The following is a 13,899-nucleotide window of genomic DNA, read 5'->3' as shown; positions in this document are numbered from 1 at the left end:
CTCAGCAGGGAACTCTGTCCAAAGCATCCTTGTTCAGACCGAGGGCGGAGTACCCAGAATCAGAGACACAGTGTAAAACCCAACCAACCCCCTGCCGGGCTCTGTACCTGCTGTTGACTCTTGGCACTTGTCAAAAGACCACCGGACTTCCACTGCACGGCCTCTCTGCTTTATCTGCTGTTCTACCTCATAAATCCTTGCCCGAACCTGAAAGATAATCACTTCTCATTAACCTGTGCTTAGAAAGCCACGGCAGCTGTCTAAATCATGTCAGGGTTTTCCACGGAGGCAGAGCATCCCACAGTGAACCACAGTCTTGACTGCATTGTAGGAAATGCAGGCGGCTGCCCGAGAAGCGCATTTTAAAATTTACAAGTGCTGACTCTATGCCAGTGTTCAATGCTAAATGCTCACAAAAATAAATGCTGACCCAAAAAAATCTTTACAAGTGAAACATTTTCAGGACATCATAGAGAAAGGTCAAAGTTCTAAAAATACCATCTTTGAACCACTCTTCTATGTCTGAAAGCAACTAACCATGTTTTATTAAGAAAACTGCTTGGTTTAAAAAGAAAAAAACAGAACTTTTATTTTAAATATTTGTCCCAGTCCTGTGGTTCAAGTTTCTTCAGTCTTTGAACCAAATAACCCAGCCCTAATAAAAATATATAATAGTTACTAAATACCCAGACTTCTAGCTCTGTAGTATATGACTCTACTAGCACATAGACTCTGATACATTAATATTAACCCTGAGTGTCGTGATCATTTATACCAGAACTACCACCATAATTACCATCTGGGGGGCAGAAGTCTCTGCAAGAACAGCCCAGCAAGACGTTCAGAAGAAAAGGAACAGCATGATGAACTTCTGCTGCTCCCAGAGGCTGTGGCCTTCCCTCTTCACCCAGAGGGATGGAGATAGCGACGAGAAGGCACCCAAGAACCCAAGGCTGCTGCAACCAGGCTTGACCCACCGCACTGTGATGCTGCTCAAGAGTGAAAACACCCCTCAGACCACCGTAACAGCAAGTCTACCTGCTGGTTGAAAGCCGTGTTTCCGCCCGGCATGGGGAGGCTGGAGGGGGCCACCTGCAGCAGATCTAGCGGCGACCCCGGGTTCGCGCTCCTGCTGTCATTCGTGGAGTAATTCCACACCAAGGCACTTGGGCAACAGAGAGTAACAGTCTGGAAATAAAGTGGTAAAAGTCAGAGGAAAAAAGTATCACAAATGCTTAAGAGCTTTAAAAAAAAAAAAAGTCATGTTACAGTTTCCAACGAGTGTGCTTAAAACATGAACATCTTTTCTTAACCCGTTCTCAACTTTTCAAATGGTGAGACAAAAAAATTATGACAGAATTATTCATTTCAATAGGTAAAAATACACCTGTTGAGAAATTAAGGAACGTCATAATCTGTAAGCTAAATTCTGGCACAGCAAACCTAGGAAATTTAATAAAGATGCAATAAATTTTAAAATTGTCTCCTCAAACAATGTTTTTCATCCAATTAAAATATGTAATTTCTAAGGCTGTAAAATCTAAAAAGATTTTTATTTTTTTTTACCTCTCAAATAACGGTGTGATATGGAGCCTCATAAACGCTGGGCAGGCAGCAACCCCGGACGGGGCCTGGGCAACACACTTTTTCTATAAAAGCCAGTTAGCAAATGTTTTTTAAGGCTTTCGGGCCACCTAAGGTCCCTGTTACCTACGCTTCCTTTTGGCTTAAAGCAGTTTGTGTGACCAACTTACTCACACATCACAACCACCCCAGCGGTAGGAAGCGGTATCTCCCAACTGTTCCAAAGAGGAACGGAAGCCACAGAGGGGCTAAGTGGCCAGCCCAAGGGGGTTTCAGGCCTGGAATCACTACACGCACTAATCCTAACTGTGGACCAAATATTATAGTTCTCATTAAACTGAGCAGACACTCTGTGCTGAACACTGTCGGGGAAGCAGCAGGGTAAGAGCTCTCACCAGCCCCCATCCACACGTGGGAAACAGAGGCTCAACGTGAAAGCTGCCACCCGGCCGAGCAGAGGCTACGATCCGGGCAGTGATGACTCTGGAAGGCGTCTTCCCCACCATGCTCTTGTGCCTCTCAGCTACACCAGCTCAGAGGATGAATGCAGTCTTTCTCTTCTAGAATGCAAAGTTAATTATTGAAAAACTAGACTCTGAGGCCCAGGAGACATCGTCATGGAAACCAGATGAAACTCAGGCCCTGAAGCCCCCCGGCAGGGGCACCGGTCTTCACTGGCCCACACCCCACGGCCTTCCTCTTCTCGTCTCCTGTCCACAGGGAACTAGTTCCCTGCGTTCTTAATTCCAAAGCCCCCGGTATCCAGGGCACCGGTCCATCCAACAATCCTCCGCTCCTAGCCTCAGACTCCCTCCACCAGTGTATCCTTAGCTTAGGAATACATTCAGGCTTGCCCATCAAAAAGCAAAAAAAAATTTTTTTTTAAATCTCCACTCACCTAGCATCAAACTCTCTTCCCTTCACAGGAATGATTCTCAAATCTCCAGCGGTCCTCGGCCCACACCTTCACATGACTCCTCACTATCATTCACTGACCATCTCAGCCACCGCACTGTCAGACATCTCCTCATCAGACCTCTCCAATCACCTGGGCACTGAGCCCCACTCACTCCCCTTGAAACCTCCCGCAGCGCCCACAGAGGCGGTCCCACGTGGTGGTTACGAGTGTGGACTCTGGGTCCCCATTGGGTGCGATTTCCAGCTTCGCCTCTTACCTGCTGCGTGACCTATGCCACCATCTCATCATTCCTGTTACAGGAATGACATTGGCTCCTTTCTCATAGGATGATTCTGAGGGCTAAATGATGCAATACACCTACATCTCAGAAGAGTGCCTAGAACATGACAAACGCTACTGTGTTTATCATTTCAACTGAATTATAACTGATGAGACCATAACAGTCTCATCATCTTTGTTTCTGTAACAATACTCTCCCACCTCAATCTTCTCTCTCCAGCCTGGCCAAACCTCCCTGGTCACCTCTGGGACCTTCCCCCCTGCTATCTCCTACCTACTTGTTCCCTCAGGGCCACAGATCATCCCTCACTACTAATTCTTCAGGAGATTGCTCCCTCTCCAGGTCTTGACCAGCCAAGTGGCCCAAATCCTAAGTGGCCCTAAGTGGCCCAGTCTGTGGTCTGCCCCTGTCTTCAGAATCAGACAAGCAACCATCTCTTGAACATATCAATTGGAGGTAAGACAGTCCAAAACTGAACTTACACAGACTCATCCAAACTGATTTTTCCCTTGTCGTTCTCTCCCCTAGCCTCCCCACTCCCAAAGACCTTCCCTCTACTGCGGCCAAAACAATCTAACAAACCACACACTGACCATAAAACTCCCTGCATAAAACCTCCCAATGACATCCTAATTACAAGGCACTCAGGGGGTATTCTATCCCTGACCCCCAACACATCGCACACTTTATGTTCCAAGAAAGCCAACCTGCCCACAAGATGACTCATCAACCCTCCAGGCCTTTCTCCACACTGTACCCTCTGCCAAGAACAGTCTGCACCTTGTTTGGTTGGGTTTTTTTTAAACCAATATGGTAAGTGCTAGCCCGGACCATTTCCTTCAGAAAAGCTCCCTGAATTCTAGGTTGAACCAGAAGTCCCACTTCTCAAATCAGTCCCCTGAGCATCCCTCCACCAACCTTCCCTCATCTCAGCACGTGGAATCTCAAAGCCCTTTACTAAGGAGCATGACACATTAGGAGCCTAAGAAATGTGACCTGAACACTGACCTGTGAGCTCCCAGGTCTAGGACAGGGCTGTATCTCACTCTTGGTAGCACTGGCCCAACGGCTGACATGCTCCCGGACCACACAGCAATGATGCTGGGCAGCTAAACAGAGTCTGAGAAAACTATTCAGATCTTAAACAGAGAGAGAAGGCAACCATCTCAAGCTGCGGACTGAGGAAGCTACATAATGCTGCAGGGAGAAGCTGTCTTCCCCAAAGAACAGTAACACAGCTGACTTATTCCACGGGTTCCCTGAACAATTTTTTCATCATAGAACATCCCCAATAAAGAACTATGATAGCCATCGAGACAGAAGCAATGAATCCTCTCACATTGTGATCCAACACAGGGATACAAGAACAGGAAACTTCCATCTATCAGTTATTTAGACCAGGATAAAACTAGAGTTGTGACGTGGGGGGTGAAGCATCACCCCAAGTCCGCTGTCTGCTGCACCGAATGTGGAGACAAAGCAGGAAGGGCCGAGGACTTACCTGCAGCATACAGCTAAGCCCATACACCAGGGGGCCGTGCTGCGCGCAGGAAACAAAGTCGGAGAAGGCCAGCTGCACGGGGCTCACGCCGGGGCCGGGGGGCCCGGGGCTGGGGGCCCCGAGGCTCGAGCCGTTTGGGCCTATCATCACATGGGGCGAGTGGGCGGCAAGGAGGCCGGGGCTGTCGCTCAGCAGCAACGCCAGGCGCCGGGCACAGAAATAGGCGAGACGACGGGACAGGTAGGCCGACTGGACAAACTCATCTGAATACTGAGGAACACAAGGACACCAGCCTTCAGTCACGTCTCCAGCTGCTCGGTGAGATAACCATTACCATCCAGGCTTCTCATCATTACAGACAAAATCAAAAGCTTTCAGAAGGACTAATACAGACCCGTGCTGTCCAACAGAAATATAATGCAAGCCACACATGTAATTTTAAATTTTCTAGTATCCACTGGTGGGGGGGTGGGGGGGGAACACACACAAAGATAAAATTAAAAGAAAGATGTATTTTATTTGGCTCACTATACCTAAATCTAAAATGCTATCATTTCCACATGTTATCAACACAAAAGTATTAGCGAGATATTATATACCCCTTTTTCCATACCAGGTCTGAGCCTGGTGGGCACTTTAAACAAAGAACACATCGCAATGTGAACTTGTCACAGTTCAAGGGCGCACACGTCACAGCTGGCTAGCAGCTACTAGAGCGGACAGCACAGGTACAGACATCTCGGGGAAGACAGATCACTAGCATGGTGTGGTCTCTGGAAGGGACTGGCTACTTTTCACTGGACACTCTTTCACATGGCCTGAATGGTCAAATACATGAATTACTTTTCCAGGAATTTTTCTTTAAATAAATTTCATCCAGATAGCCTAAATTTTAACACATCTTCGGACAGTCATGAAAATAGGATGTTCCCACCCCCAGGGGCTCAAAGAATATTAAAAGAATGTAGAAGACCCTCTGTATCCCTAAACAGAGATTAATGGGGTTTGTTCTCACAGAGATCTATGTGAAGGAGACAGTATTTAAAGAGCTGTTTGCTCAGCTCAGGGACAAGGGAAATTCATGTGAGTGAGAATACTTGAAAGGAACACGTGGCTAGTACAAGTGACCTTCACAACTTACACGAAAGCCTCTTATCACTTCGAGTGTTGTAACATCAAGATCATTCCTCCTTCCATTTCAAAAAAGCCACCTCTACTTACCTCTTCATTCTTAGCAGACTCATTCCTAGCCCATAAAATCAATTGGCTCATGATTACATGTACTATACCTGCAGCATTAGTGGTAATAAGAGCTTAAGAAGATCATCATCCATTGGTCTGATCTTTTCTAACACATCCAAGATCCATGTCAAATATTCGTGCTTTTCCAGCATTCCTTCCTTAGATGAACAAAGAAAAATTACACTGATAATGTTAAAGCAAAGCCAACTAAAATTCAAAAAAAAAAAAAAAAACTACACACTCTTATCTTTATGTGTAAGTGTAATTTTACTATTGTTTTCCTTGTTGCAAAGCAGTCTCATTGATGAAAGTTCAAATTCTGAAGATAGAAAGTAACTGGTGTTATTTTGCACAGTTGGTTTGGAGTTTGGTTTTTTTTTGGTTGTTTCTGCATACCTGCCTCATTCTAAATTGATAAAAATTAATTCCTACAAGAAAGAAAATTTGGAAGCATTCAGATTCCCAGGGCATGTCATGTGCCTGGCTAGATTTCAGTGTCCTAAGAACCCACGGTACACTGCGTGCTGCAGGCCACGGGACCCAAAAGCCAGACACGACTGAGCGACCGAACTGAACCGATGAACTCGTCCGCGCAGGAGGAGACTCGGCCGACGCTGATCATTACAAAGCACAAAAGCGCCTATCACACCACCGTCTCCAGGAGAGGCTGAAACCCCTCAGAGCCAAGGCCGCTTGGGGCCGCTTTCCCTGCCCTAAGAGGAATTTCAGACACCATAACCCACCTACAAAATATGACTTTAAAAACCAACATAATGGCCTACAAAAAGTGAGAGGAATTTATAATAAAATGGCATATAAACTTCTGACATAACTACACTAGAAACAACACGCCCACAGATTTCCAAAATGTTCCACAGGGGTGGTATAGCCCCCTTAAGATAAGCACTACTAACGTTTCCATCTACTGCCTTCATACACACACACACACACATAAATATACACTTCGTTATGACATTCCATGTACACATATATTTAATGGCATATTATAGCTTTATATTATGATTCACATCCTAAAAGAGTCAAGACAGAAACAAGTGAGCTAAACGGGAAATAAATCCAAAAAAGAGAGATATATATATTTGTGTGTGCATGTGTGTATGTATGTGTCTGTGTGTGTATATGCGCATGTGTGTGTTGTATGTGTGTCTGTGTGTATGTTTGTGTTTATGTGTATGTGTGTGTGTCTGTGTATGTCTCTGTGTCTGGTGTGTGTGTGTGTGTGTATCTGTGTGTGTGCATGTGTGTGTTGTCTCTGTGTGTGTGTGTATCTGTGTGCCTGTGTATGTGTGTGGTGTGTGTGTGGGGGGGGTGTGCATGTGTGTGTTGTCTCTGTGTGTATGTTTATGTGTATGTGTGTGTGTGTGGTGTGTGTATGTCTCTGTGTGTGTGGGGGGGGGTGTGTGTGTATGTGTGTGCGTGTGTGTGTATGTATGTGTCTGTGAGTGTGTATATGTGGGGGGGTGTGCATGTGTGTGTGCATGTGTGTGTTGTCTCTGTGTGTATGTATCTGTGTGTCTGTGTATGTGTGTGGTGTGTGTATGTCTCTGTGTGTGGGGGGGGGGTGTGTATGTGTGTGTGTGTGTGTGTGTATGTATGTGTCTGTGAGTGTGTATATGTGGGGGGTGTGCATGTGTGTGTTGTCTCTGTGTATGTATCTGTGTGTCTGTGTATGTGTGTGGTGTGTGTATGTCTCTGTGTGTGTGTTGGGGGGGGTGTGTATGTGTGTGCGTGTGTGTGTATGTATGTGTCTGTGAGTGTGTATATGTGGGGGGGTGTGCATGTGTGTGTTGTCTCTGTGTATGTATCTGTGTGTCTGTGTATGTGTGTGGTGTGTGTATGTCTCTGTGTGTGGGGGGGGTGTGTATGTGTGTGCGTGTGTGTGTATGCATGTGTCTGTGTGTATGTGTGTGCGTGTGTGTGTATGTATGTGTCTGTGAGTGTGTATATGTGGGGGGGTGTGCATGTGTGTGTGCATGTGTGTTGTCTGTGTGTATGTATCTGTGTGTCTGTGTATGTGTGTGGTGTGTGTATGTCTCTGTGTGTGTGTTGGGGGGGTGTGTATGTGTGTGCGTGTGTGTGTATGTATGTGTCTGTGAGTGTGTATATGTGGGGGGGTGTGCATGTGTGTGTTGTCTCTGTGTATGTATCTGTGTGTCTGTGTATGTGTGTGGTGTGTGTATGTCTCTGTGTGTGGGGGGGGTGTGTATGTGTGTGCATGTGTGTGTATGCATGTGTCTGTGTGTATGTGTGTGCGTGTGTGTGTATGTATGTGTCTGTGAGTGTGTATATGTGGGGGGGTGTGCATGTGTGTGTGCATGTGTGTTGTCTGTGTGTATGTATCTGTGTGTCTGTGTATGTGTGTGGTGTGTGTATGTCTCTGTGTGTGTGGGGGGGTGTATGTGTGTGCGTGTGTGTGTGTATGTGTCTGTGAGTGTGTATATGTGGGGGGGTGTGCATGTGTGTGTTGTCTGTGTGTCTCTGTGTGTATGTTTATGTGTATGTGTGTGTGCATGTGTGTGTGTGTGGTGTGTGTGTGTGTGTGTGGGGTGTGTGTGTGTGTGTGTCTGTGTGTGTGTCTGTGTGGTGTCTGTGTGGTGTGTGTGTGTGGTGTGTGTGGGGTGTGTGTGTGTATGTGAGAAGCTGATTCACTTGCTGGACTGTAGAAACACAACACTGTAAAGAATTAGACTCCAATAAAACGCAAGACAAACAAAGATAGAAACACAAAGTTACGTCTTCTGGGAAGGTCACTGAAGCGTCCATGGTCACTCTGGTAGCAATCTCAGTGGTCAGAATGAAGCCCCACTTTGTTCCCAGCAGCTCTGATATATCTATGGACCATGTAACCAGCGGTCCACCACCATGATGATCGACAATTCATTTAAAAATACACTGCTAAGTTATTGTTTCTATATTTAAAACATAACACTGACACCACATTCACATCAAAGTATTCACTTATTGTTAATTTCTTTTCTTTTTTGTCTGCACCAAGGGATCTTAGTTCCCCAACCAGGAATCAAACTTGGGTCCTGGCAGTGAAAGAGGGAGTCCTACCCACTGGACCACCAGAGAATTCCCCTTACGGATGATTTTTTAAATGTTTCAGCTAACAGTTTAGCTACAGGAAAAAGTACAATTTAAAATTATCAGACCAATAAAGTAAACTTCATGTTAAAGAGATAAATAAAATGGAACTTTGCATTAAGGATTAAGAGATGCTGAATGCAAGGTTCAAAAAAAGAATCTTCATAAGCATGACTTCCAAGGATGACATAATGTTCATCCTCAAGATGCTTCTGTTATGCACCTGTACCCTTATTTCTGCACACAAATGTCTGCACACATATACACTCCAGTCAGTTTCACATTTCAGATTACAATGAATTAAAATAAAATGAACTTTTAAATGTTAACATTAAAGTTAGATTCATCAGTTTATAACCTAACTGCTTCCTATAAAGGAGATACTGATTTCCATGTTCCTAAAAAATAATCATTCAAAAATACTAAGCGTGCTTAGAGACACTTTTTCAAAGATGCAGGCTGAATCCGCAGCTCAATAAAAGCTCAGAGCAGGCAGCGAAGGAGTCCTCTGCTAAATGAAATTAGGATTTGTAAGCATTTTTTTTTCTTAACTGATTTAAAACTAACAAAGCTACCTCCCAAAAGACCAGGCTGTTTCCTACTTTGAGCTCTTTGAAAAAGTTGCTTACCACCTGGAAATTATAATTAAAGTTCTAAGGGTTGAAATATAGAAAGCACACATCCTTTCTACCCACCCACCCCATCACAACAACAGGTCATAGAAGTCTATGCTGACAAGACAACTGCAGCTGAATACATCCTTCCTCCCTTCTCACCAAGAGCAAAGACTGAGGCAGACAACAGCGCAGGTGACACCTTCTGGCCAGTATGGTGCACGTCAGGGTCTCAGGGAGGGAGTTTCAATCAGTCCTCAACGTCTTACCATCCTCCCAACCACATTTTAAACTGCAGCCAAACAAAATTAAGATGACCCTTCCACAGAATAACTAAGCTCTAAAGAAAATCTACGATAAGACAGGAGGCATCAGCATAAAAAATTCTTTGAATAAATATCTCCAATTTCTGCAAAATTACATGGCTTGGGAGGATTACATTTAATAGTGCCATTATAAGCCAATTAATGGCATTAAAAGAGCTGACATCACTGAATGTTGGCGATCAATACGTATAATAGGAAGCTGTCATCTCGGGGCAAAGATGTTACCTTTAATACAAATTCAGAGTTATGCTGGATGGCTTTCTTTGAATGCACTAGTTCATATGATGATAAAATGTATCGCACCCCCCCAAAAACCAAAGTGTAAGGAACTTGCTCTCAGTCTTGAGTTCCGTAGGAGGCTTACCTGGAACATGTGGAATGCCAACTTTTCATTGTACTCCCACTGCCTCATGGCCTGCTCCACGTCGGGCGGCACGGGCACAGGGCCGTCGCCCGCGCTGGAAGCCAGGTGGTAGAAGTCGGAAATCTTGGCCAACTGCTCGCGAAGGTACCTGGTAGATATCTGCGTCCACTCTGCATTTTTTTTTTAAAAAAAAAAAAGAAGCCATTTCCAGATACAGTGAATGTAAGATCTACTTTTCCTCCCTCGTTCTGGTTATCTTAACAGTATACTTAGAAAACAAAAATCTATTACACAAAAATGGCTTTGGCAAACATATATAAGCGCTGCTCAGAAAAGCACGCCTGTGCAGAGCCCTTGGGCAGTGTGAGCTAGTGTAACGCGGCTGCCCGTCGGCCAGCTCGCCCCGCCTGCCTCTGTGACCCCAGGCCTAGGAGAAGAGGTGTCCACATCGAAGTTAAAAACATCAGAGGCACAAACAGGAAGTACAACAGTGGAGGTGAGTGATTCAAGAATCACAATTCAGGACTCAGACAAGAGACTTGTGGCTGCCAAGCGGGGGAGGGGGTGGGTGCGGAAGGGATGTATTAGCAGTTTGGGATTAGCAGATGCAAACTACTATATATACAGAATGGATAAACAAGGTCTTACTGTATAGTACAGGGAACTGTATTCAATATCCTGTGATAAACCATAAGGGAAAAGAATGTGTGTGTGTGTATGTAGGGGTGGGGGAGCTTTCCCAGTAGCTCAGACAGTAAAGAATCCACCTGCAATGCAGGCGACCTGGGTTCAATTCCTGGGTCGGGAGAAGGGCATCGCAACCCACTCCAGTATTCTTGCCTGAAGCATTCATGGACAGAGGAGCCTGGCGGGCTACAGTCCATGGGGTCGCAGCGTCACACACAACTGACTGATTAACACTTCATATATAAATAACTGAGTCACTATGTTGTACGCAGAAATTAACAACATTGTAAATCAAACTATCCTTCGATAAAACTTTTTTAAAACAAATTGTTTTTAAAAAATCACAGTACTCCTCCCAAAAAATTCAAAATTCCCCAAATGCAGTTCTCTTGGGGTACAGTTTTCGGGCCCCAGGGCACAGTTCCAACGTGCCTAATTAAGGGGTGTTCTGTGTCTGCCCGTCTCTAGGAGGACTGGCCGCCCCACAGGCCAGCACTCCCACCTGCACTGCCCAGGCTCCACCCCTGCCAGGGACACCAGAGGGACACCCCGGACAACCATCTGGGCCTCCAGTCATTCTGCGCTCCCCAACCAACACAAGATGCCTCAGGACTCAGCCAGAAAGAGCAGTGGGCGACAAAAGGCAGGAGACTGGGAAGGAAACAGAAAATGTAGCATAAAAAAAAAAAAAAAAAATCACTAAATCACTCAAAAGTATCTGCCACAGGGGCACAAATTAAATCAATGCGTTGCCTTTGGCGACCATGAGGGACATGGTGCCAACTCTAGCCCTTCTGTGGATAAAAATGTAATAATTGCGCGCTCACAGCCAAATTTCCCCAAGGATTAGTGAAACAGCATTTCGCAAGAAATCCGCCTCCTGAAACATCACCACACAATGCTGTTTTCTCATTATTTCAGCAATAGGTTCTCCAACCTTCTCAATTTTAAAGGAACCTATTCTAACAAAAGTAAGAGTAGAAATAAACATCTGTTAGAAATTGAGTGTTTTGTTTTTATTTTTTAAGCACTACTAAAATTACTTGACAACAGAACCGGGAGATAACTACTGTCAGGTTTTGGTTGAAACTACTTATTCTAATTGTGTCTTATTTAAAATTGAAATTCAAATGCACACGTTAAGTAAAAATTGCTTCAGTAATCAGCCAATGCTAAAAGATGAACAGACACTAGGTCAATATTCTGTTCCTAGTATAATCATTTGTCAGAAAGCACCATCAATAACAGATATTATCGTTAAAATTACGCCATCATCATTAAAAAAAAACAAACAATAAATTACTAGTGTCATCATTTTCTGGTGCCCCTGTTATGGACTAATCATCTCACGACTCTCACTTGTTCAACAAAGCAAAATGCCAACCATCAGATGAGACAAGTTTAGCTTAGCTATAATAAGCAAAAACAAAAATAACAAGGATCCGAATCCTAGCTTTTGTGTGCCAAGCCTTGCTATTAACTCACTCTCAGCATAGTCCTATTCTCAATACTCAGAATAGTTTAGCCTCAAGAGCTAAGAATAACACACACATTCACACACCCCCTACTTCGTCTCGGGTACATTTTCCTTTCAAGATTGTTTTTATTAAAATATGGAAGAAACACACGCTCACTATAGAAGATTTTTAATGTGAATATGCCTAGAAAAAAAATCTCATTTAATAGCTTTATGTCTTTTCAGGCTTTTTCCTTCTTGTGTGCTTGACTGTTTATATTAAACATAAATGCATCTTTTTAGAAAACTGCTGAAGATATTACTCCACAATTTGAATACCTTTAAAAATGCAAACAGAATTCAAATATAGATCTCTGGGTCATATATTTTAACTTCACCGTATTTAACTGATGTTAAGCTATCTTATCAATGAGACGGATTTGGAGATCTGGGCCCTAAGACAGTCTAGTGTGAACTAGTATAAAAATTAGGATGCACGCAAAATTTTCATTAAAAATTAAAAATAAAAAATGGCCACAAGTACCGTACTTTTCAAAATTATTCAGATTCACTAACCCCTCTCAAGCTGAGTTAGGACTGGTCGTTAAAAGAAAGAAATGAGGGCAGCAGTGGCAAGAAAGGGAGACTCTCAGGCCTGCAGGCAGACGCCATCCCCGGGGGCGGGCGTGGCGGCTTTCACCAAAGGCCAGTATCTTCAGCCCCGTCCCATCAGATGCTGGCTCAACTGGTCTGCAGTGGGGACTCAGTTCTAAGTGATAGCTAAGAAAACAGGAATGGCTAGAGATCTTAAGGAAGATGGTTGGGGGAGGGAGGTGGGGAGGTTTCAAAGGTACAAAGGATGCAGAGAGTGATGAAGGAAGCTGCTTTGATTGGGAATACATGTAAATCCATGGCTGATTCATATCAATGTATGACAAAACCCACTGGAAAAAAAAAATAATAATAATAAAAAAAAAAAAAAAAAGAAAGTGCACCCATTCTAAAACCCTGAGGCTACGGCCACATCTCTAGTTCGCTGATATCAAGTAGAGCTCAAGGCCACAAAGTCAGATTATTAGAAAGTTTACGAACATGAATGTTACTGAGAGTGGGGTCAGGGGTTAGTATTAAAAAGAATGACCGACTCATCCTTCTGACGCTGCCCTCCCTAGCATCCTGTAGCCACTGATTTTTGCTGATGCCTCACCCCCAAACAGGAGGGGTCTCAGAGGCCACGCAGTTCACCCTGCAGGAGCCTATCGTCCAACCAAGCCAGGAGCTGTAGGCACAATTCAAGGTCACAAAGGTTAAGTAGAAGAACACAGGTGTGAGATGCTCCACTCCAGTACCTGAAAATATGCAAATTGATAAGTACAATACATAATAGGGGAGAACAGAGAGATGTCAAGTTACATTAAAAATGACCCCCGAGGGCCTAAACACTTGCAGTATTCCTGAGAGAACTGGGAGCTCAGCAGAGGACAAGCATTCACCCTGGGGGCAAACACAGAGGACCCCAAACGCAACAACGCTGGTGCAGAAGTGTCTTGGCAGCGTGACCCTGCAGAGGAGCAACAGAGGGCCACAACAAGGGTTACCAGCAGAGTGACCTTTGGCAGGGGTCGGCCTGGGTCCACACGCTAGCTCCACCCTTGAGCCATGAGCAAGGCACCTGGCCTCCACCCAGTCTCAACCTCAGCTCTACAACAGAGCCCAATAATACACCCAGGTCAGTAACTGTCCAGACGAGTCACTTCACACAGTGCATGCATCACAGAAGTTGATCAATAAGTGGCCGCCATCATCATCATCATCAGT

The 13,899-nt window shown here is 44.6% G+C and overlaps 1 protein-coding gene across 6 annotated transcripts in view; it reads right to left on the bottom strand.

The window, feature by feature from the left end:
* MED12L (mediator complex subunit 12L) overlaps positions 1-13,899 on the bottom strand; it is a 355,795-nt gene that overhangs the window by 269,814 nt on the left and 72,082 nt on the right. For all 6 annotated transcript variants that reach the window (XM_061168108.1, XM_061168109.1, XM_061168111.1 and 3 more), the window contains 5 exons: positions 9,939-10,108; positions 5,574-5,684; positions 4,285-4,554; positions 1,039-1,188; positions 108-207 (listed from right to left, as the gene is read on the bottom strand). In XM_061168108.1, the coding sequence (XP_061024091.1) occupies positions 108-207; positions 1,039-1,188; positions 4,285-4,554; positions 5,574-5,684; positions 9,939-10,108 (801 nt within the window). The remainder of the gene's footprint in view (positions 1-107; positions 208-1,038; positions 1,189-4,284; positions 4,555-5,573; positions 5,685-9,938; positions 10,109-13,899) is intronic.

This window comes from Dama dama, chromosome 19 (assembly GCF_033118175.1).
Source record: "Dama dama isolate Ldn47 chromosome 19, ASM3311817v1, whole genome shotgun sequence".
Classification (NCBI taxonomy): domain Eukaryota; kingdom Metazoa; phylum Chordata; class Mammalia; order Artiodactyla; family Cervidae; genus Dama; species Dama dama.
Note: the sequence above shows the minus strand (reverse complement) of the source record. Positions and strands in the feature narration are given on the sequence as shown.